The sequence below is a fragment of the Podarcis tiliguerta genome (genome assembly GCF_965153285.1).
Source record: "Podarcis tiliguerta genome assembly, chromosome: 12".
Taxonomy (NCBI): domain Eukaryota; kingdom Metazoa; phylum Chordata; class Lepidosauria; order Squamata; family Lacertidae; genus Podarcis; species Podarcis tiliguerta.
In genome coordinates this window covers 22,405,831-22,427,100 of record NC_139545.1, presented here as the reverse complement: position 1 = coordinate 22,427,100, position 21,270 = coordinate 22,405,831, and the positions used below count along the sequence as shown (strand labels likewise).

Here is a 21,270-nt window from a genome sequence, read left to right as displayed (position 1 = left end):
CTTATGGAACTCCCTGTCACAAGGTTTCATAGCCACTAACTTAAATGACTTCAAAAGAGTATTCAGAAAATTTACAGATGATCTATCTATGGTTATTAGTCATAATAACCTCCAGATTTGGAGAGTCATATGTCATTGTATACCATTATATACCTACCTCTGGACTTTACTGAGGCTTTTGCTTGGCCAGTGAGGGGAACTGGATTTGATGGACCTTTGGTCTAATTTGTTGGGTGGTCTTCTTTTTTATACATTTGGTTACAAAATGTTAGTGGTCTTTCTTGGTGTAGCTAGTTCTCGTTAAGTGCTGGAAACTGATTATTTATCCCATTTAGTTTGAAAATGTTAGAGATTCTGTGAGCACAGACTACTAAACTTACATTTGTTTGTAATGTCAGATTTTAATATTTTTAAAAGTCCATCTGCTATGTCCTGATTTTCTTCCTTATGTTACTCCTGCTAATCACTTGTGTTTCTTCAAGTCATTTGGAATGACTAATATACTTAGAATCATAGAATCATAGAATCATAGAATCATAGAGTTGGAAGAGACCACAAGGGTCATCGAGTCCAACCCCCTGCCAAGCAGGAAACACCATCAGAGCACTCCTGACATATGGTTGTCAAGCCTCTGCTTAAAGACCTCCAAAGAAGGAGACTCCACCACACTCCTTGGCAGCAAATTCCACTGTCGAACAGCTCTTACTGTCAGGAAGTTCTTCCTAATGTTTAGGTGGAATCTTCTTTCTTGTAGTTTGTATCCATTGCTCCGTGTCCGCTTCTCTGGAGCAGCAGAAAACAACCTTTCTCCCTCCTCTATGTGACATCCTTTTATATATTTGAACATGGCTATCATATCACCCCTTAACCTCCTCTTCTCCAGGCTAAACATGCCCAGCTCCCTTAGCCGATCCTCATAAGGCATTGTTTCCAGGCCTTTGACCATTTTGGTTGCCCTCCTCTGTACACGTTCTAGTTTGTCAGTGTCCTTCTTGAACTGTGGTGCCCAGAACTGGACACAGTACTCCAGGTGAGGTCTGACCAGAGCAGAATACAGTGGCACTATAACTTCCCTTGATCTAGATGCTATACTCCTATTGATGCAGCCCAGAATTGCATTGGCTTTTTTAGCTGCCGCGTCACACTGTTGGCTCATGTTAAGTTTGTGGTCAACCAAGACTCCTAGATCCTTTTCACATGTACTGCTCTCAAGCCAGGTGTCACCCATCTTGTATTTGTGCCTCTCATTTTTTTTGCCCAAGTGCAATAGTTTACATTTCTCCCTGTTAAAGTTCATCTTGTTTGTTTTGGCCCAGTTCTCTAATCTGTCAAGGTCGTTTTGAAGTGTGATCCTGTCTTCTGGGGTGTTAGCCACCCCTCCCAGTTTGGTGTCATCTGCAAATTTGATCAGGATGCCCTTGAGTCCATCATCCAAGTCGTTGATAAAGATGTTGAATAAGACCGGGCCCAAGACAGAACCCTGTGGCACCCCACTAGTCACTCTTCTCCAGGATGAAGAGGAACCTACTTGTTGTAGGTGAAATGAATGAGATGCCAACTGGTCAGAGCAATTCACACAGTATGATTATCACAGATAGTCCCACATAAGCCTTCTATAAATGATGACTTCAGAAAGGGAGAAGTGGACTTTTGGCATGGATTGTGGCAGCTGCTAAAGTATTATATCGTTAAGAAATCTGACTACTGTATATTTTTATGGTATAAACATCTCTGGAATTTAGTTATTGCAGGAAGAAAATGACACCCAAGTTATGGGTCTCTAAGGAACAGGAAGATCCTGATAATTTCCATTCATTATGGTGGGTTTTTATATAATATAGTTTAGTTTCAGGTTTACAGATATCTCTCTCCCTGTGTCACCTAAATAAATATGGCTCTCATGATTTTAGATGGTTATTATTTAATATGTTTAGGTTTTGTATACCCTGCCTTTAGTTGGCTATATTATTGAGTTTTTGTTACTGTTTAGTTGTCAATATGGTTCCATTATAACTAATTTTAAAACATACTTTTTTTTAAAAAAAAAGGGTGGGTGCAAGCACAATTGAGACATCTTCTGGACATGATTTGTGTAACATGTCCAGCACTGCGAACATAGCCAAGGAATTGTTCTGTAGCGATGGATGTCTGATCAGAACCTTCTTCCCCAAACAAAAAAGGAATCTGCACATTAGCTGCATGCAAGCCTTGTCTGGACGCTTTGCGTAATATCACAGACGTGTCCCATTCTTTAATGTTGACCAGTCAGTCTGATCAACTTGCAGGAACTCATGGGAAGGAGGCCGTACATTGTTCCAAATTCTTTTGAGTATTGTGGTTGTTTCAATTCTCTAAGAGTTCACCAGCCAGAATGGAAACTTAATGGGGCTGATGGCAATTATTCCAGGCACTTCAAGTTGGGTTAGATTCTAGTAACAGGCCCTTTGTACGCCAAACAGTGCTGATGACTAATTTATAGCATGCAATTTAAGAACATTTTTTAAAAAATCAAACTTGAGGGTGTTGTTTAAAAAAAAAAAAGTCTGCTCAAAGCACCCAGCAAGAACCAGTTTAAAAACATTGGGCAAACTCATGACCTCCATGTTCCAGAAGTTCCTACCTCCTTTGGATCTAAAAAGCACACTGCAATATGAAAGATGGAATTCCGAAGTAAATTTTCAGTTCCCTCCTCCCCGCCCCCCTTTTTTTTACTTATACATTGCACCATTCCTTAGCTGCTGGCAGATTTAAATGGCAGTACTTGCTCTCCACTGCTAGGCTGTGGAAAGAGAATTTATTCTGATAGCATTAGCTCTCCTTGATTTCCAATGAGCCAGTGTGACATGTCAGTACCCCTATTTGAAAAGGGGAGAGAGGAGGAAATTGCTTGGCTCCGTGCAAGAGCATGCAGGGAGTGGAGCTCTTGTCAACTCGTATAAATATTGAGGATGCCTTTTTCTTTGAAATGCCAATTCCGATCTTTTTAAATTCTCTGAGCCGGAGGGAATTAATCTTCCTGAGAAAGGAGATTATCTATGACAGTAGCAGTGTCAAGCCTAAAGTGGAACTATAAACCAATGTTCTGTAGCCACCTCTTAATACAACTCTTTTACCTGTGATTTTAAACAGCTGAAAGAAAGGTGGAACATGATGGCTGACCCATTTGGGCTACAGTAGAACAATGGTGAAGCAGTGGGTTCCTACACAGCCCTGCTTCCTTCCAAAATGTCAACGAATACATATCCAAAAGACGCCACGCTTTTTACGGCCGATTTCTCCCCTCCTCCATCATGCCCCTACTTCTGTCAGTCCTTATATGGACTGACTGCTACAGGAATAATGGCTTGTCGCTTTAATTGAGGATGTCACACACACCTAGGAGTCTCTAAAATGTGTCGGCGAGATGACCCTAGGAACAGGCGCAGGATTCAAGGACTATTAATTGCAGAAAGGGTGTCTTCTCTTGCGAATTTCAAGCCTGCTATAGTAAGTATAAACTTAAACAACACAAGCATTTCAAATAAGGTGTTAACAACCCTATTTCATCTGGAATATTTTCTCCGAAAGAAAAACAAGATCCCCATATAATTACAGCACTGACTTGTGTTCTCTGGGCTCCTCACTAACTAGATATTTTCCATTGATGCTTTACTTACGAATCTCTAGGGATTTCTTATGCTTCTTAATGGTCTAATAGTGTAAGCATTTTTTAAACAACTGCAGGCTACTATATAATTCATTTGATGTGAAACTTTCTTGATTGGAAAAGATGCAAGATTATTCATACAAACGAGTACCGTGACTGCTCATTTATCCTACAGGAGAATCTGATGCAAGTAAAAGCATATCACATGTGGGAGAGCAACAGTCACCCTGACTTGACTTGAACTGGGGTTTACCAAACATGGGCTTCATCTGCGTAATAGCAAAATGCATTGATAGATCAAAAGCAAGAGCAGTATTTTCCACTTTGATGGCAAACAATGACTTGGGAATGGAGTGAATATGCCCCGCTAGTGTGAAGCAGCCTTCATTGAACCCCCCAAAATGCATTTTAAGCTCCTGAAAACTAATGTGGCCTGTTTAGCTGTTTTAAAGGGCAGCATCTGGTGGTGCTGTGTGCTTGCGCAACCCTCATTCTGCTTCTCCCTCAATTCTCTTTAAGACTTCACACTACTTTTGCAGCTGGGGAATTTGGGCGGATGGTGCATGCCTATCTGCTGATAGCAGACTGAGTGGTGCTTGCAAAATCTTAATGTTTCTCCCAAGATATTCCTTATTTTTACCTTGGAATGCAGAAGCCACGTGCATTTTACAAGTAGGAGCAGATGGGAGATAAGGAATCCATTGCTCGCTGGTCGAGAACTTAAGTTGCATCACAGAGGTTAAAGACTCAGACCTCAGCTGGGATGAAGAAAATTGGAATCTCGCTCCCTGAGCTCTACTCCTTTTGGGTAGATAATAGCATGGCAGTTCTAACTCAATATAAGGCAACTTCCTATATCCCTAAGGGCATAAAGGAATGGAGCCTGTACGCAGTAACATAGCATAAATGCCATCAGTAGTGGGACCTTTTCAGCTATCCCCATCCTCTTTCCACCTCCCTTCATGTGCTGCTTTTAGCGCTTCAATCCTGGTTAGTTTGCATCACCTGTCATACCTGCATTGTGGTTTAATGTTGCCTTGCCAATCAAGAGCAAAGCATGGTTTAAGAGCTAGGCTGGTGAACCATAATTAAACTGCATATCCCTTTGGGGGATGCAATGGGGAATTGTAGTTCAAACAGCTCAGGATAGAAGCATCAAAGCCAGGAAATGGGCAGAGGAGCAATGGGGACTGCACTTGCTCCTGGCCTCATAAATAAGGAACTGAACTAAAAAGTCCCACCTAGATTTCTTTTATTTAAGGTACTTAAGAACAGCTGCACACATAGCTTCCATTTTCTGTACAATGAGGACTCTTTGACAATTATAGCAGCGGCTGACCTAAGGCAACATCCACCATGAATGGAGAGATACAGGTAGCTAAAGCCAAAGATAATATAATTACTAAGTTGAACCGTTTTCATTTTCACTAGCAGTATCTTGGCAACTACAGCAACATGATGTGAAATTAAGGCAACTTACATGAGCACCTCACTGTGGATTCTCTGCACCACTCGAGAGACACAATCAGTACAGGCACACCATCTTAGGCAGGTCTGCATGGAGCAGGTACCATTTGTATGAACTGTTTTCATCATATGGGGGCTGGGAGGGCAACTACTCCAGTTTGCTTGGTTGTGGTGGGTCAAACACTGAGAGATGTGATTGTGAACATCATGCTGGCAGCATATGCAGCAGTTGCAGAGGCATTCTGATTCATACAAACGGCATCGTTATGCTATTGGCTGGCGCATGAGCTCTCTTAACAGAGCCGCCCGCTCCCACAGGCAACTGTGGGAATCTAACATATCAGTCTCAGTATAATTGTCTTCATTCGTAGTTCCTACTTTAGAAGAAATAGCAGTCACATAAATATCACTGGCTCTGATGCTACCAGCACAGGCTGTCTTCATAAAAATTAAGGATATGATATTGGCTCTGTGTTCTGTCTGCATCATTTCTTTTCTTGCCCTTTTCTGTGTGATGTATCAGTTTCATAAATTCAGGCACACATCTGCACCTGTACAGTAATTTCCATCTAGACAGTAGGTGTGTGTGTACACATACGTACAAACATACATACAATATTGTGACCCTACTGCTTCACAACGAAAGACTTTAAGCATATCATTTTCAGTGTTATTTGCAATTATTTATTGTAGGATTTAAGAGTTTCAGATGGTCATCTTTAATAGTACTTTTCTTTTTAAACCAGGACAGCTGGTTGTCCTCTTCCAGTGAGTGTAAAATGCAACTTATTTGTCGCTGTATTACTATCACTCTATTTCCATCTATCATATTAAAACAGACATTTGGCCTATTACTGTTCTTCAAGAAAGCAGACTTCTGAAAGTCTGATTCAATCAGTTGTTATTGCAACTGCCATGGTTAATATTCAAGAATTAATTTATACCTTGCCAGTTAAAAAATGAGGTGTGGTTCAGGAAACACGCCCCAGTGCAGTGATCGTGGGACAGAAAATGTCCGTAGCCTTTGAAGCAGGATGGCTGCTTTGGTGTGTCTTGAGTAGACGGAATAATTTCGAGGGAACAGAATGCATTTTTTAAAAAAGTTTTTCTATCTAGATAAATTAATCAAGATTAAAAGAGAAATATAATTTTCAAAACGCCCATGAGAAGGCAGGCAATGGTTGGTGTTATCTACACACCTTTGCACTGGTTACTTTATAGGGGATTGTATCCACAGTAGCATGTGTAACTAATTTTGGTCAATAGAGCATTCCTGCCCTCTCCCCACTGTAGCGCCCTGTGCCCCTCAGGACTGAGAGGTCTTCTGGAATGGTGAGTGTAGGCTGCAGATTTTTAGAATGCAGTAACAATAAGCTTGGGACGCAGGTGGCGCTGTGGTCTAAACCACAAAGCCTTGGGCTTGCCGATCAAAAGTTCAGCAGTTCGAATTCCCTCGATGGGGTGTTCGGTCCCTGCTCCTGCCAGCCTAGCAGTTTGATGTAGAACAGAAGGAAAAAAGAGCGATTAGAAAGTAGTTGTAGGAAAGAGTAAATAATGAGTGGGACCAAAGTCAGTAGATACAAATGACAATGGCACTGCTGAGGCTACAATAATCCAGCTAATGGACCACAGGAGCTGATAGGGATATATTCTCCATTTGGAGCTAGCAAGGGTTTGCAGCCCAAAGCATTGGTAAGTACTTGACGGTTAACACAGCTCTTAGGCTTATGTTCCTCTCCTAAACCAAAGACACAACAGTCACGTCTCTTGGGGTTGTGCTATAGGCACCCAGCAGCAACCACGAGAACCACTGCGAGCAAACAAAAAATGCAAAATGAAAGAACTAGAAGAAGCAAAAGAAAGGTAAATGGGATGGGGGTGGGATTTTGAACAGGGTAGATCTAGCTTGTTTCGATTATGAACCAGCAAGAGGAAGTTAGCCTTGATGCTGCTACTGTGTTGGTCAAAGAAGGGGCTCTGCACCTTAGGATGTGTTCACAGGACTCAAGGTTACCTACCCTTCCACCAAAATCTGTAGACTAGAAGGGTCTTAACAAAGGCTCTGTGCTTCTATACAGAGATCATGAAGAACAGTAAACTACTGCAAGAATTAAAAGATTCACAGCTTTTAAGTGTATCTAATTTTGTAGTGTCACTGATATATATTTACAGATTATGGCACAGGCATATAAAAAGGTAGACACAAAGTTATTTGTATTTAAGCAGCAATTAAATGTAAGATTGGGGCACGGATATTTCATGGTTGCTTCAGGGTGAGATACCCCTATCTAGAATTCCAAGAGTAATTAAAGTTATTTACAGTCCTGTTTTTCTGATATTCGGCTAAGTTGCTGAAGCCAAAGTAAACATTCTTCAATTACTTGGGGGAGGGATTAAATTGCCTTGTGTGTGTGGAATGAAATGATTTAAACTATCCTTCCATTATCTTTTATGCAGCCATTTGAAGTGGTACAGCTTTGTTTTAAAGTGTTCTGCAAATTGCAGTTTCTTGCAGATGAAGCTGACAGTTTAAAAAATAGCTTAAGTATGCATGATGTGTACCTAGAGACCATGTTTTATTGAGTCAAAATACTTTACAAAGAAACTAATGGGAACTATCAAACATAAATCAGCTGGTAAAGAAAAGCAGCTGTATTGTTTATAGACTTGAGTTTGAATTTGTGAAAGGACAGAAGGCATTTTCAAAACACTTTACAGATTCTAAACATTGCCCAAATGTGAACCCAGGTGGGTTGCTAGGTAATGCAACTACAATGTATACATAAAAGGTGACTGAGAATTAATATATATTCAAGAGCATTTAAAAATTCCAATAACACAAGTTTTATTGTAAAGATTAATATGCCTGAAAAATAAGAGAAAAATCAGTGATTTTACATCATGTACTATCAGTAGGGATGGGCTGAACAGCAAATCCCAACCTGTTTCAGTCTCACTGATGTTCAATAATAGGTTTTATGCAGATTTTTTTTAAACAATACATGGGAAGTCTGCATTTAGACCATATGCACTTTACTACGTGGAATAGGCCCTTCACTATGCAATATATTAATTTCTAAAACGTGTGTTTCTGTGTGCACCTTTTGCAGACTAAAACTGCATCACAAAATCTGGAGAAACAGAAAATCAGGCTGAGTTGCATTCCAATCTGCAAGTAAATTTGGGACTGTTTTATTAGGCCCGTCTGCTGTGAAAAGTGGACCAAATAAATGCCTTCCCCATCCCTAGTTGTCAGCTGAGAAAATGGTGTATTAGTTTGTGCATTTCAAGACCATAGTGGCTTCTATGTTTGCTAGCGGATTATTTTCTTGAGGAAAATTCTCAGTAAAGACTCACCTGCTTCCAATACAAGTAGGTGATAAATGCCCCGGGTCCTCCGTTTTATGAAATATACACAAGTTAACCAGGTTGTCTTTTACATGCATTTTGTTTTATGATCTGTTTTATGTGACAAGTTGATTAGCAACCTAAAAATCTGGAACATAATCTTGATTAAATGGTAATCGGATACACTGAGTATGAATGAGATTCTTAAGCATATAGAAAATCATTGCGTTCTCTTTCTCTCTCTGCCACTAGTGGTTTCCCAGACAAAAACACTTTATTGCTTTAGATTTTTTTTTTTTGCAAGAGATTAGTAGTTCCAAAGGCATACTAATAAATGTGTTTAAGACAAATGCAATTTATAGCCACTTCTTTAAAGCTTCTTATATCCTGAACTCCCATTTCACAAAACTGAATAAAAATATGGTGCACACCAATTATACTTTGTTTAAAAATATGAACATATAAAGCACAGGTCAGTTTCTGTTTGGTTGAAAAAGCAGCTCAACACAGTTTCCAATATCCACGGGTTTCCCTGGGTGGCAGAAAAAGCCTCAATAGGCTTGCATACATTGCCAAGTGGAAAATGCAATAGGACTAACATTTCCACTGTGTACCTGTAGAAAACCAGCAATGTGAAATCAAGTGAGTTTCTTACTTTGGCAAATAATTGCCTCTCTCAGTCGAACTGACACCCGGCATCGAAACTGGTTTCTGTTGCTTCTGCCCCACAGCTCCAATCAGTGTCAGTTGCAGTGCAATGGTCTTGAAATATTTGGCCCTCACAGTTTTCATGCATGCCTGTCTGCTCCAAACACAAGCCTCCTCCATCTTGTTCAGCATGATGACCTGCGTTCCACTTTTCTGCAAACACTTCATTGTTGTAGAGAGGCCCGTCTCCATGCCCAAGAGTTTCGGTTCCTCCATCTTCAACAGCAGCCAGCTGTTGATCTGAAATTACTGGGAACTGCAAGCCACTTTCAGCTGTGCAGAACTGTGTTTCTGAATTTCTTGCATTTTCCATAACTTCTAACTCTTGCATTTCTCCTGTCTGGTGCCGCTCTTTGGCACTTAGTTTTGCCTTCAGAGATTTCTTGGCTTGCTTCTGGTGTCTGTCTTCTTTGGAGAACCTCCAATGAAACTGCAAACAGATATAGTGATAAAGGTTATGTTAAAAAAAGAGAGAGAGGCACCAGCAGAAATCTGTTTAAATTCAATGCTGAATGTTAATTTAATAAGTGTGATGAGACGAGACAGGTTGTGGATTTCTATTTTTAAACAGGAGCACTTTTTAGGAAAGTGAAATAGCTTGGCTTGTTAGCTCCCCTGTAGGTACATGCTAAGCTTCTCTTAGAAAACAGCAATCTTCTTAAACGGCACATTTTGATTTGCATTTTAAAAATGTGTTAACCTCCCCAATCTCTTCTATGAACTAGTGAAAGTTCACAGACAGCATATGTAGGATGTTTCCTTCATATATGGGAATGGGGAGCTGTTATGCACCCAGTTTTGTGCATCTTGCCCACAGTAAATGAATGAACAGTTGCAGCGCAAGGTATTGTCCTCCTGCACCCTGCCCTCCAAACTCAGACAGGTGCAAGGTATGATGCTACATTTTTATTATTTTTTTGAAAGCAAGCCCAGGTAAGGCACACACACAGAGCCATGTTGATTAAGCCAGCATTGCTTTTGGAAAAATATGCTTGTAAGAGGAAACCTGGCCACTTATGCAAACAAGTGTTTGAAAAGTTTGGTATGTACACTATTTTCAAAAACCAACACGCAAGCCCTCTTGCATGAAGTTCACTCAAGTAAGTACCCTGACGTAGCGTGCTCTTGTCTTAACGTATCTCATGAGCATGTCACATCTGGCAACTGGAGATGGTAGGTACACGCTTATTTCACTATTGCTATTATTATTTCACTCTTCTACCATAGCTGGCATAAGGCATTAATTTATCCACATGTATGGATCAGCTCACCCGTGTGCGTGTGAAGGGGGTGGGGTGGGGTTTTTCACATCTATAGGAAATGTGCTTTCATTTTGTTTTTTTTAAAAACCCAAACACAGAAAAAACCGGATGGAAAAGTATGCTAAGACTTCTGCTTATTTGCAGAACTAACCTGGGCCAACATCATGCCAGCCTGTCCACCTCATTCCCAATCTCATAATCTCTCATTTCATTGCACAGAAATGCTAACACTGACTTAAACCAGCATACAGATTATATATTTCCATTGCACTGTTATAATTTCATCAAGATTGCTTCCTTCTGTTTATCTCCAAAATACCTTCAAGCTACAGAAAGATGCCCGTGTGTGCATGCAGCTGCCCAACTATATATAACCTCCCTATCTATATAAATCTCTTTTAAAAAAGATTGTTTTTAAGATAGAGTTAAACCATGCACATTTAATAATTAGAAAATAACATTACTGAGCCCAGAATGAACAGAACGACACAACAGCACTATGTATAGCCGGATGCTAAGTCCACCCGGTGTGCTTTGGTTCTTTTTTGAAGGTTAAAAGTCACAAATGGGAAAGTTTGTTAGCTTGTAGTCCTACACTACACCTAAGTATATATTCTAAAGTGTGAGTGGACAGCAATTGAGCTACTCAAGAGTTATGTGGAAATTCAAGAGTTATGTGGAAAATCTAAAGCTGAATCCAGGTGGGGGTGGAGAATCTCATATACCACACAAAATCCAGCTCTCTTGCTGTAATGGGAGAAAGGAGGATGGGACTTCTCACTTATTTTTTCTTTAGTTTAACAACTCAAGACATAGTTCAAAAGTGTTCCGCAAATCTTTTAAACCACAGCAGTGTTAAACAAGCTGTTTCTACTGATGTGGAAAATCAATTAGACTATGACAGCTTTGCCAAAGCAAACACACAGAGCAATTCAAGGCCATATACCTTAGACTGTTTCTTCTTGGTTTTCTGGGGCAGGAGGGGTCTCTGAAGAAAGACGATCTGCTTAGTAGCCAAATTCCCATCCCTGTATTAAAAAAATAAAACAATATAAAAACACAATCCTACAAATGACTTCCATTTATCCGGAGCATCCTTTAAAATTCAAGGAACATCTCATAACCATCCATTAAAATCAGCGTTTAACAAGATCCTGAACACATTGTCCTTTGCCAGACTAAAACGCTGGGATTGGCACTTAAAACATTCAGCTCTCCAGAAGCCTCTTTTTCACTCATGTCTATTGCGTTGTGATACATTCCGACAGTGGTACAGTATACACTTTGTCTGCCAAAATGTTCTGGAGTTGAGGTACAAGCCCTTAATAAATGAGTCATTCCTGAAAAGTCAGTCCACATGAGGGATGTCTTTGAACTGTAATGGATCCTAGCAAGGAAATTACAAGGCCTCTTATACTGCTGATTAACACATTACATAGCTGTGCAACAAAACTCAAAATAAAACTAAATACACAGATTGACCCTTAATTCAACTGAGCTTAAAGGCTCCATGAGCAGATCCAAGAGACCTTGTGGGCCAAGGAAGGAGGAGAAGAAACACAAGTCTGAAGAGCAAAGATGACAGCCAAGGAAAGGCTGTTTCATGTGCTATTTCTGCATGTTTACATTGGTGGATTTGACAAAATCTGTTCCCACCGCAAGGTGATTTACTGCATGGAGGAGATCTATGAGAGATAGCGTCTTTATTTATATATGGCCCAATGTGTATTTTTTTTATTGTCGGACAAGCAAATTCAATGGGCCTTGCCAAGACATGGGATAGCTTGCAGCTGGAATGCATGATTCATGAACAAACCAGGATCTGTGTGAATCTGTACCAAGAGGGAACAGCCTAAATGAATTCTAGATGGATAGCTGTGCTCTTGTATCAAGCACTAATGAGAAAAGAAGTGCCCCATGACACCTTAAAGACTATTGAACATTCAGGGACTAGAGTCTACTTTGTCATGTGCATAAAGTACAGGTAACGTCCCATTTGTGCAGGGATTGTACTTCTGGCCCCACATGCGTCTGCGGAGTGCACATAAGCCCATACTGTATTTGGACCACTTCCAGATCTGCAGCAATGATTGTGTGTGTGGTTGGCATCAATCAGACACATGTAAAATGGTTGCTGCCTGTACATGACAGACCAACAGATGTCTCTGCATTTCATGGCCTTTAGGCTCCACTGTTCACACTCCCCCACTGCCACAATAGGCATGTATCTGCCAACCAATAGACTTCCTCCAACTGATGAAGTGGGCTTTAAACTTGTTTGTTTAAACGTTGGTATTTAAACTTATGCTGTAAAGTGGCAGGTGAACCAGGTCACTGAGATGAAACAGCATCTGAGAGGTGAAAGGGAATGCTCAGCCCGCACCTTCAGCAGGAAAGAAAAGTTAAAACCATTGGTTAGCATCAATTATCTGAGACGGGACTTGCACCTGAAGCCCAGAGATTCTGCACAGCCTGCCAAACGCCTCCCGTTACTCGCCCTGCTGGGCAAACAAAGAGGAGGAACTGAAGCATTTCATGCTCGTACCATGATTCTCACAGTTGTGGGCTGCTTTAATGCACACGGATAGGGACCCCATGCTATGAGCAAGGATGGCTTTTACGGCTGACTCCCATAGGCTTTTTCTGCACCGTACCTGTTTGTCTTTACAACTGGAGTGGGAAGCACACAAGTCAGCTGCCAGCCATATATGGCGAGAGAGTTCAGCAGGGGAACGTAATCTGCCTGCACTCGAGCCCCCTGGGGAAGAGAAATTAAGCCGTTAAGAGTTAAATGTGAAAAGCGAGGCTATTTTATAAAGGTTGTTTATTTACGGGTGAGGATAATTTCTGCCAGTTCAGCAAAAGAGGAGAAGAAATAAATAATGAAAAACAAAAGGAATGAAGGGTCATTTTTCAGTTCTTGCTGAAGGGTTAAATAATTTTGTTTAAACAGTAGAAACACATTTCTTTCCATGCTCCAAAACCTTCCGCGTGGCAGCTGATGAATCAGATCTACAGGACTAATTCATTTTGTTTTGTTGGAGATCCCCTGGATAAATGGCCTCCTGCAATATTAGCTGAAAGAGAACAATTACCTCCTTCCAGACAAAAGGGTATTCAAGCAGTACAAAAATCCAGCTATGCTAACCAGGGCTAATTCTGCTCTGAACTATACAAGGTGGAGCTGCTGAGCAATTCTGTTAAAATAAAGCGAGCAACTCTTAAGTTTACACCAGTTGAGCCCAGAGAATAGCTGCTCCTTTGATTTCCAGAGCATCTCATGGTGTGTTAAATAACATTATGGTGGTAATGAGTACAGGTCATTTGCATCCAGCAGCATGAAAATATGGATGCAATCCATTTTATTCCTTTTGTCATGCACACAGACACAAGAGCACAGCCTGTTTGTTATGTTTCATCAGCAAATGCACGGGTGAGATAAAAATGGTACCTTTCACTTTAGAGTCTGGCTCTGCCAATTGTCTCAGCTAATATACGAGATCAAATAATTCCCTGCAGTGAAGTACAAAATGGCAGCTATGACAGACCACTCCAGAGAGAGGACTAATCAACAAATTTTCATCTTCGCTTTATAAAATATGCTCCAGTTCACTTACAGTATTAGAGCTCTATATCGGTCTTTTTTATTTTTTTTTAAAAAGCTGGAAAAGCATTTTAGTGCTAATTATCAATTAAAAATTTAAAAAAACTGATGCCAAGCAATGTTATTTGCACTGCTGTGGATGGAACATAGTGGGATGTAAACACAGAAAACGCACAATATTCCCAACAGTGTGAAAAGTCAGCTGCAATTCTACTTGTACCTTGTAACAGAAGAGCAATAGCGCTAGGAGCTACCTATCTGGAAGCAGTCACAATCCACCCAACAACCCCCTGAGGTAGGTCACCTTTACTTCTATTTTACAGATAGGGAGCTAAATTTTGAACCAATGGCTTGTCCTAGGCTACTTGTCGCTTCTGCTTTGCTACCATGGTTTTGGAATGAAGCCCACCATGCCAAAAAAGTACCCCTTCCCTTAATTTCACTCTTCTTGATCTCTCTCCTTAACCAAAATTCATTTTGCCTATCACTACCTGCTTTGTCCACTTGATCACAGAATCACAGGACTGTAGAGTTGAAAGGGATCCCGAGGCTCATCTAGTCCAACCCCCTGCAATGCAGGAATCTCAGCTAAAGCATCCATGACAGATGGCCACCCAACCTCTGCTTAAAAACCTCCAGTGAAGGAGAGTGAGTACGTTCCACTGTTGAACAACTTTAACTTGTCAGAAACTTCTGCAGCCTAGAATTGCATTAGCTTTTTTTGCTCCTGCATCACACTGTTGACTCATGTTAATTTTGTGGTCTACTAAGATCCCTAGATCCCTTTCACATGTATTGCTGGCAAGCCAAGTGTCCCCCCTCTTATACTGGTGCTGCTGGTTCTTCCTGCCTGAAACCTGGCATTTGTCTCTATTAGAATTCATTCCATTACTTTGGGCCCAGTTCTCCAACCTGTTAAGGTGATCTTGAATCCCAATTCCGTCTACTGTGGCATTAGCTACCCCACCCACCTAGTGTCATCTGCAAACTGGATGAGCATCCCCTCAATTCCTTCATCCAAGTTGTTTATAAAGACATTGATGCTCAAAAGGAGTAACTTAAGGAGTCCAATTTAAAGACCAGAAATACACAGAACCTCTCTGATCACTGGATACAGATCTGCTTGGCTTTCCATTAAGATGTAATACAAGACTCTCCTTAGAAGCAGCTGGCAGGACCACCATTTACAGGCAGGTCTATGAAGAAAAATGGGGTTGGTGAGGGACGATCAGTATCAGCATAAATATGACCCATTTCCTCTAGAGCATAGCAGGATGCTTCTGACAGCTATCACAATCACAACAGGATAACACTGCCTCCTATATCAAGACCCCGTAGTATCTTGCTGCCAAACAGATTTCTTTCCTTTTGATAAGTTTTTCAAATAGCCCAAAGCCCAAGGGTCCTAGTTACAAGGGAGCACCACCCATTTCTGTCACGGCACGCAACAAGATGTCAAAGCCTGAGACTAAGCCATTCTGGCAAATTGGGGCATCCTCTTGGCATCTGCAGAAGCTGAATCATTTCAGTGTTTTTTCCTGCCACAGACTTTTTTTTTTCAGTGACACAAGGCTGTAAAATCCAAACTGGTCTCACTTGTCAAACCAGCACTCTCTCCAAGCAGATGCCGTCTTAGACCTTCGTACAAATTCAGGAAGAAAAAAAAGCCAAGCGCTGAGCTGAGCTTCAAGTTCTTTGAACATCTATCAGCTCGAAAAATGAAGGCAAAGGTCAGTTTAAAAGAGCAGAGAGCAGATTTCTAGACAGCCAAGTGCTGCTTCTCTCCACATTTTACTACAAAGTGTTACTGCCACTACAATTGTCAAGTTGCCCAGCCTGCCCTGTAAATTGGATCCTGTTACACGCAAGGAAGTATATTTTCATTTGGTTCAGATTAAGGACCTTCCACAACCCTTGGGAATCATCAGCCTCTCCTTAGCTTCGGTGCCAAATTGCTGAGGACCCCTTACTCTCGGAGCTATGTGCCATCTGGTGAGTCTGCCTCCCCTAATAGTAAGGGGCCTTTGGGGGCTTACTCCACAGCAAGGCCACTGAGGATGCCTAGCTGGGCCAGCAGCTGATGGTAGCCATATTATATCACTCACAATGCCTCAGAAGGCAGCTCAACTTATGGGGCACAGAGAAGAAAAAACCACAGGTGTCTTCAGGAGCCAAAAAGGCAGCTGTCTGCAGTGGGACCTGCTGAAATGCTAGACCCCATCAGCTGCCTAGAGGTGCTGTGGGGTGGTGCCAGGGCTGCATCAAATAGACTAACATACCACCCAGTAGCTGAACAAGGGAAAGTGCATTACTTAGGAACATGAAAAGTTGCCCATACAGTGGTGCCCCGCAAGACGAATGCCTCGCAAGACGGAAAACCCGCAAGACAAAAGGGTTTTCCGTTTGCAGAGGCGCTTCGCAAGACGAATTTCCCTATGGGCTTGCTTCGCAAGACGAAAATTGACGAAAATTTTCGGGGGGGGGGGGTTTCGCTCCAAAACCCCTTTTTCTGAAGCGCTAAGCTGCTAAAAGCATTTTAGCAGCAAAACCGCTAATCCCTTAAGCCTTAAAATGCCGTTTTTAGCCCTTAAACTGTCAATAGCGCTAATAGCGCTACTCCGCCAATGGGCTTGCTTGGCAAGACGAAAATTGACGAAAATTTTCGGGGGGGTTTTTCGCTCCAAAACCCCTTTTTCTGAAGCGCTAAGCTGCTAAAAGCATTTTAGCAGCAAAACTGCTAATCCCTTAAGCCTTAAAATGCCGTTTTTAGCCCTTAAACTGTCAATAGCGCTAATAGCGCTACTCCGCCAATGGGCTTGCCTCGCAAGACGAAAAAACCGCAAGACGAAAAGACTCGCGGAACGGATTCTTTTCGTCTTGCGATGCACCACTGTATACCTATCTGTCCATCAAATTCATTGTTATCTAAACTGACTGGCAGTGGTACCCCAGGATCTCAAGCAGAGGATCTTTCACATCACCTGCTGTCTGATTATTTTAAATGAAGCTCTTAGGGACTGAACCTGGGGTCATCTGAATGCAAAGCATGCTCTCTGCTGCAGAGCCATGCTCCCTTCCCAAGTCTGAACAGGTCAACCAGTTCTGTCCAGTGACAATGTAAATGTGAGAGGGGAAAGACTGAATTGCTTCCTACCCAAGGGTAGTGCCATTAAGCATTTATCCTTACAGAAAGTACCATATTGGCCTGAATATAAGCCTCTCTTTCTTTCCAAATTCCAACCTTGGAAAGTTAAACTGCGGCTTAAATTCGCAATCTTACAAGAATTGGCTTTTACGAAATCACTGCTGAAACGGATATACAGTAAGATGGAACGGGTGTGAGTGCCTGCGGAATTTTAAGGGAGCGGCTTGTATTCGGGTATTGCATTTCCCCCCCCCCCTTGAATTTTAAAGGTGTGGCTTATAGTTGGGTGCTGCTTATATTTGGGTCAATACGGTAGCTCCAGGTAAGGAAAGTAGAGAAAACTGTGTGTAAGTTGCAGTGTACATGTCATGAAGAAGCAGCACATGGGAGCATCTCACAAAACTGACTACATGCGGTTTTCTAGAGTCTTCTGCACAACCCTGCCACATGCCTAAGTGCCTTACGTCAAGGAAACGACCTGTAAAAGTTGCATGTATGTCTTTCACATTTAGTTCAGGGGAAATAAAAAGGGAAGCTTGATCAAATGTTGCCAGCAATGATCCTCAGAGTAACTAGAATGACAAATGAAGAGGGCAGAAACAGCATGTAGAATACACTGCCTCTGGTAACTCAGCAAAATATGTGTGACTTGCAGCTACGATGATTCACTGCGCATTGTACTGAAATCTGAAAGGTGACAACGCGACAGTTTAGGTGGCAGCGTTCCCCCCCCCACCTTACATAAAATTTCAAACTCTACCATGCATGTAGGACCTAAAATAAAATGCTAGGGCGTATCCTTACGTACTGGAAGGAGGATTTCCACTTATGATTCCTGCCAGCTTGCCATGCCTTCCTTCAAGATGTCGTAAGTTGTAGACGTTTAAGTGAAACATTCCACTCCCTCCTCTTACCCCCAAATTCTCTCTTTTTATTTTTATTTTATGTTGTGAACCACTCCAAAATTTACAAATGAAGGGCAGTATGTTGTTATTATTATTATTATTATTATTATTATTATTATTATTATTATTATTATTATTCCAATTGACAGTAAACATTATATGGCTTCTCAGTATGCTCAGTTTCCATTGTTTTCTTTTTAAGTATATTTGTTCTTCTGAAAACCTCAGAGCATGTCTTCTTGTTTTTAGGTGGCTCCATTTTGGCTCACCACCTGCGTTTGCTATTAGAGGAAGTGATTAAAGGGCACTAACAACCCAAGCATTTAAAATGACATTTCATACTTATCACTGGAGACGGCAGAAATGTTAAGTTGTAACCCAATCAACACGTAAGGTGAATCTATAGCAACAGCATACAATTTATTTATTTTTTAAGCTCAACATAACAAGAAATGGTCAAAACCTCAAGACAAAAGATTTTTTCTTTTTAAAAAAACATAGTCGCAGGGAGTTGGGGGGGGGAGATAGTGTGGGCTGATCTACAAATCAAACTGAGAGACGTTTCCTTCTGTGAGAGAGCAAGCGAGCAAAAATTTAATGAACTCATTCTCTCATTCCCCATTCTCCTGCAGTTGATAAGTAATCTCTGATCACACCTTGAGTGTCAAAAACCAGAGCATGTTGAGATGGCTGTTTTCCTGTCTTGCAGCAGATAAAAAGAATTCAATTTTACTTATGATTTTGTAGGTTTTTTTCTTCTTCTCTCACTCAGCAATAGTCTAGCTCATTAGGAAAAACTAGAAAGCTCTGCAATTTGAGAAATAAGAGGGGGGAAATATCTAGGCCAAGTCACTAGAAAGGAAAACAACCTGCATTAGCAATTTTATCTTTTTCCTCCTGCTGCAGATATAAAAATAAAACAAAATTGAGAAACAAACAAAATAACAAGATCTAGAAGCCATATAACACAGGGGGGAGCTCATTTGCAGCAATTAATTCCCCATGCCCAATTGGTGGATTGAAGTTATCATTTTAGAGTTTGAAGCGATATAACTGGCCATCAATCCACCTCAACCACTTGTTTGTTGAAGAAAGATAGCAAATCTGCAGCATGATGCTCCCTGGACATTCTGGACTACGACTTCCATCATCCTTTACCATTAGCTAAACTGGCTGCAACTGATTAAATTGTAGTCCAAAACTTCTAGAGGACACCACCATGTCGGAGGAAGGCTACGACAGCATATGACATAAGCAGCCCTGATAAGTGCCTGGTAACTTCCACCTTTGAAACCACAAAGAAGGGCACAAGCCACAAACAAATACAGGCAGTGAGGCCTATGGACTTCGCTAAACATCTATCCCCCAAAAGCTGAAAAGAAAAGAGGTTCTGACTCAAGTTTCCCCCCGTTCTTTATGATGTTAGGGAATGCTCAGTACACACAGATGCACTGGAAGCTCAAGGCATTTCCTGAAATGAAAAGGTCAGTTCTTCATTGTATGGAGCTTCTTTTATCGATCTCAACTTTTCCACAACAAGAATCCGTAAGGCTGCAAGCACACTAACAAGGGAGTAAGTCCTATTGAGCTTACTGGAACAGCCTTCTGAGTAGACATCTACAGGATTGAGCTACAAGTCCAGCTTGGAGTGAGTGGAGCAGAAAACCAGTGAGATGGGTGGGTATACCAATGGAACAAGCACCCTGTCTCCAGCATCAAACAGATAATACTTTTAATATTGGCAGTGGGCCAGATGGAGTACTTGGAAAGGGAGCCAGAATCACAGATATGCTACTGTGACCTATCCTTTGCACCACACCACACTGCCCCTATGCAAATGGGTCTACGTTGCTACAACACCTCATTCACTGACCTGGCATTCAGCAACGTACTATTAAGACAAAATGAGGACCCTGAGTGGGAGAAGGACTATAGGGAGCCAGGGCTTAAGTCAGTTAATTTTAGCCTCTGGATTCAATTATCTTACTGGTGATGGTTCTGGTGGGGAGGTGGACTACTTCACCTACTTCAAAATGTGGCATCTGATTCCTCATGCATTTTGGGTCCTGTTGCTTATGCTACAGAGAGTGTAAACAAACCTTACACTAGAGAAAAGCTCACCAGTTCCGCCCCCTCCCTGGGACTTTCATTCCAACAGAACCAAACCTAAGGTGTATGCTCAGATTCTTGAAATCTCTCCCTGCTTGGAGATTAGGGTGTGCAGAACATTAGACTGTAGAAAAATAACATCTCTCAGTCATTTAGATTGCAGTTATTAAAGAATTTGGAGGTAAAAAGCTATATGCAAAACCATGCATTTCAGCTAGGTTACTTCTAAGGGCCCAAAATTCAGCCAATTCAGAAAAATCTTGCCATTATCTTTGCTTTGTACACTGTATCTTAAGTGTACAAAGTGTATCTTAAGTGTATTCTGCTGAAGGACAAAGCTGGCTTGGTGTTATTTGCTTTATGAATTAAGTAGAGGACAAGTTCCAGTTTCCCAACACACACATTTGCTATTTCACCCCAACACTCTTCCTACATGGATTCACACACACACAAACTTCTTATCAAGTAGTTACAGGAATATTAAACTGGAGTGTGCCTGAATTTGTGTCAGTGTAACCATGTTTGGTAAAATTCTGGACGTTTATGTAATTCAGACATTCAAATTATAATGCACTTTTGCATTCAGTTGGGCCAGTGTTCACAACATTCTGTTTTACTTAGCATTTTAGTTTGAAAACCCAAGTTCCACTATCTCTGCACTTCCTGCAAGATTGTATAGTTGAAGGAAAGAGCCTCTAAAATGTATGATAAGCTCAGAGATAAACAATGGCGAAAACAGCTTGAAAAGGGAAGTTCTTTTTATTCAGATGTCTGTTTACTTTCATACCCCTTACTTAGTACAAACACCATACAAAAATGGTGTAAGAAATGATCCCTATGTTCAAAGTGCAGCACTTTTAAACATTAAGGACCGAAACTGCTGCCAAGCTACACTGTTACATCTAAGAGCAGTTTCTACAAAACCTGATCCTTGGCATTCTGAATATTTCTAAGCTAAACAGAAACACGCACACATCAAAAAAGCCTTTTAAAGGAAAAAAGCCCAAATACACATTGCTCAACAACCCCTTTCTCATCCATATAGAAAGAGAAGCCCAAAGGGCACCTACCAAAAT

The 21,270-nt window shown here is 41.2% G+C and overlaps 1 protein-coding gene and 1 long non-coding RNA gene across 5 annotated transcripts in view; one reads left to right on the top strand and one right to left on the bottom strand.

Moving 5' to 3' along the window:
• Positions 1-1,877: 1,877 nt before the first annotated feature.
• Positions 1,878-8,642, top strand: LOC310660549. Its single transcript, XR_014503503.1, has 2 exons — positions 1,878-3,486; positions 5,078-8,642. It is a non-coding gene; the product is annotated as an uncharacterized lncRNA (long non-coding RNA).
• RFTN1 (raftlin, lipid raft linker 1) overlaps positions 7,671-21,270 on the bottom strand; it is a 100,288-nt gene continuing 86,688 nt past the window's right edge. For all 4 annotated transcript variants that reach the window (XM_083404964.1, XM_083404965.1, XM_083404966.1 and 1 more), the window contains exons 8-10: positions 13,086-13,189; positions 11,378-11,459; positions 7,671-9,599 (exon numbers count right to left, since the gene is read on the bottom strand). In XM_083404964.1, coding sequence (XP_083261090.1) covers positions 9,138-9,599; positions 11,378-11,459; positions 13,086-13,189 — 648 coding nt within the window. In that variant the 3' untranslated portion in view covers positions 7,671-9,137. The remainder of the gene's footprint in view (positions 9,600-11,377; positions 11,460-13,085; positions 13,190-21,270) is intronic.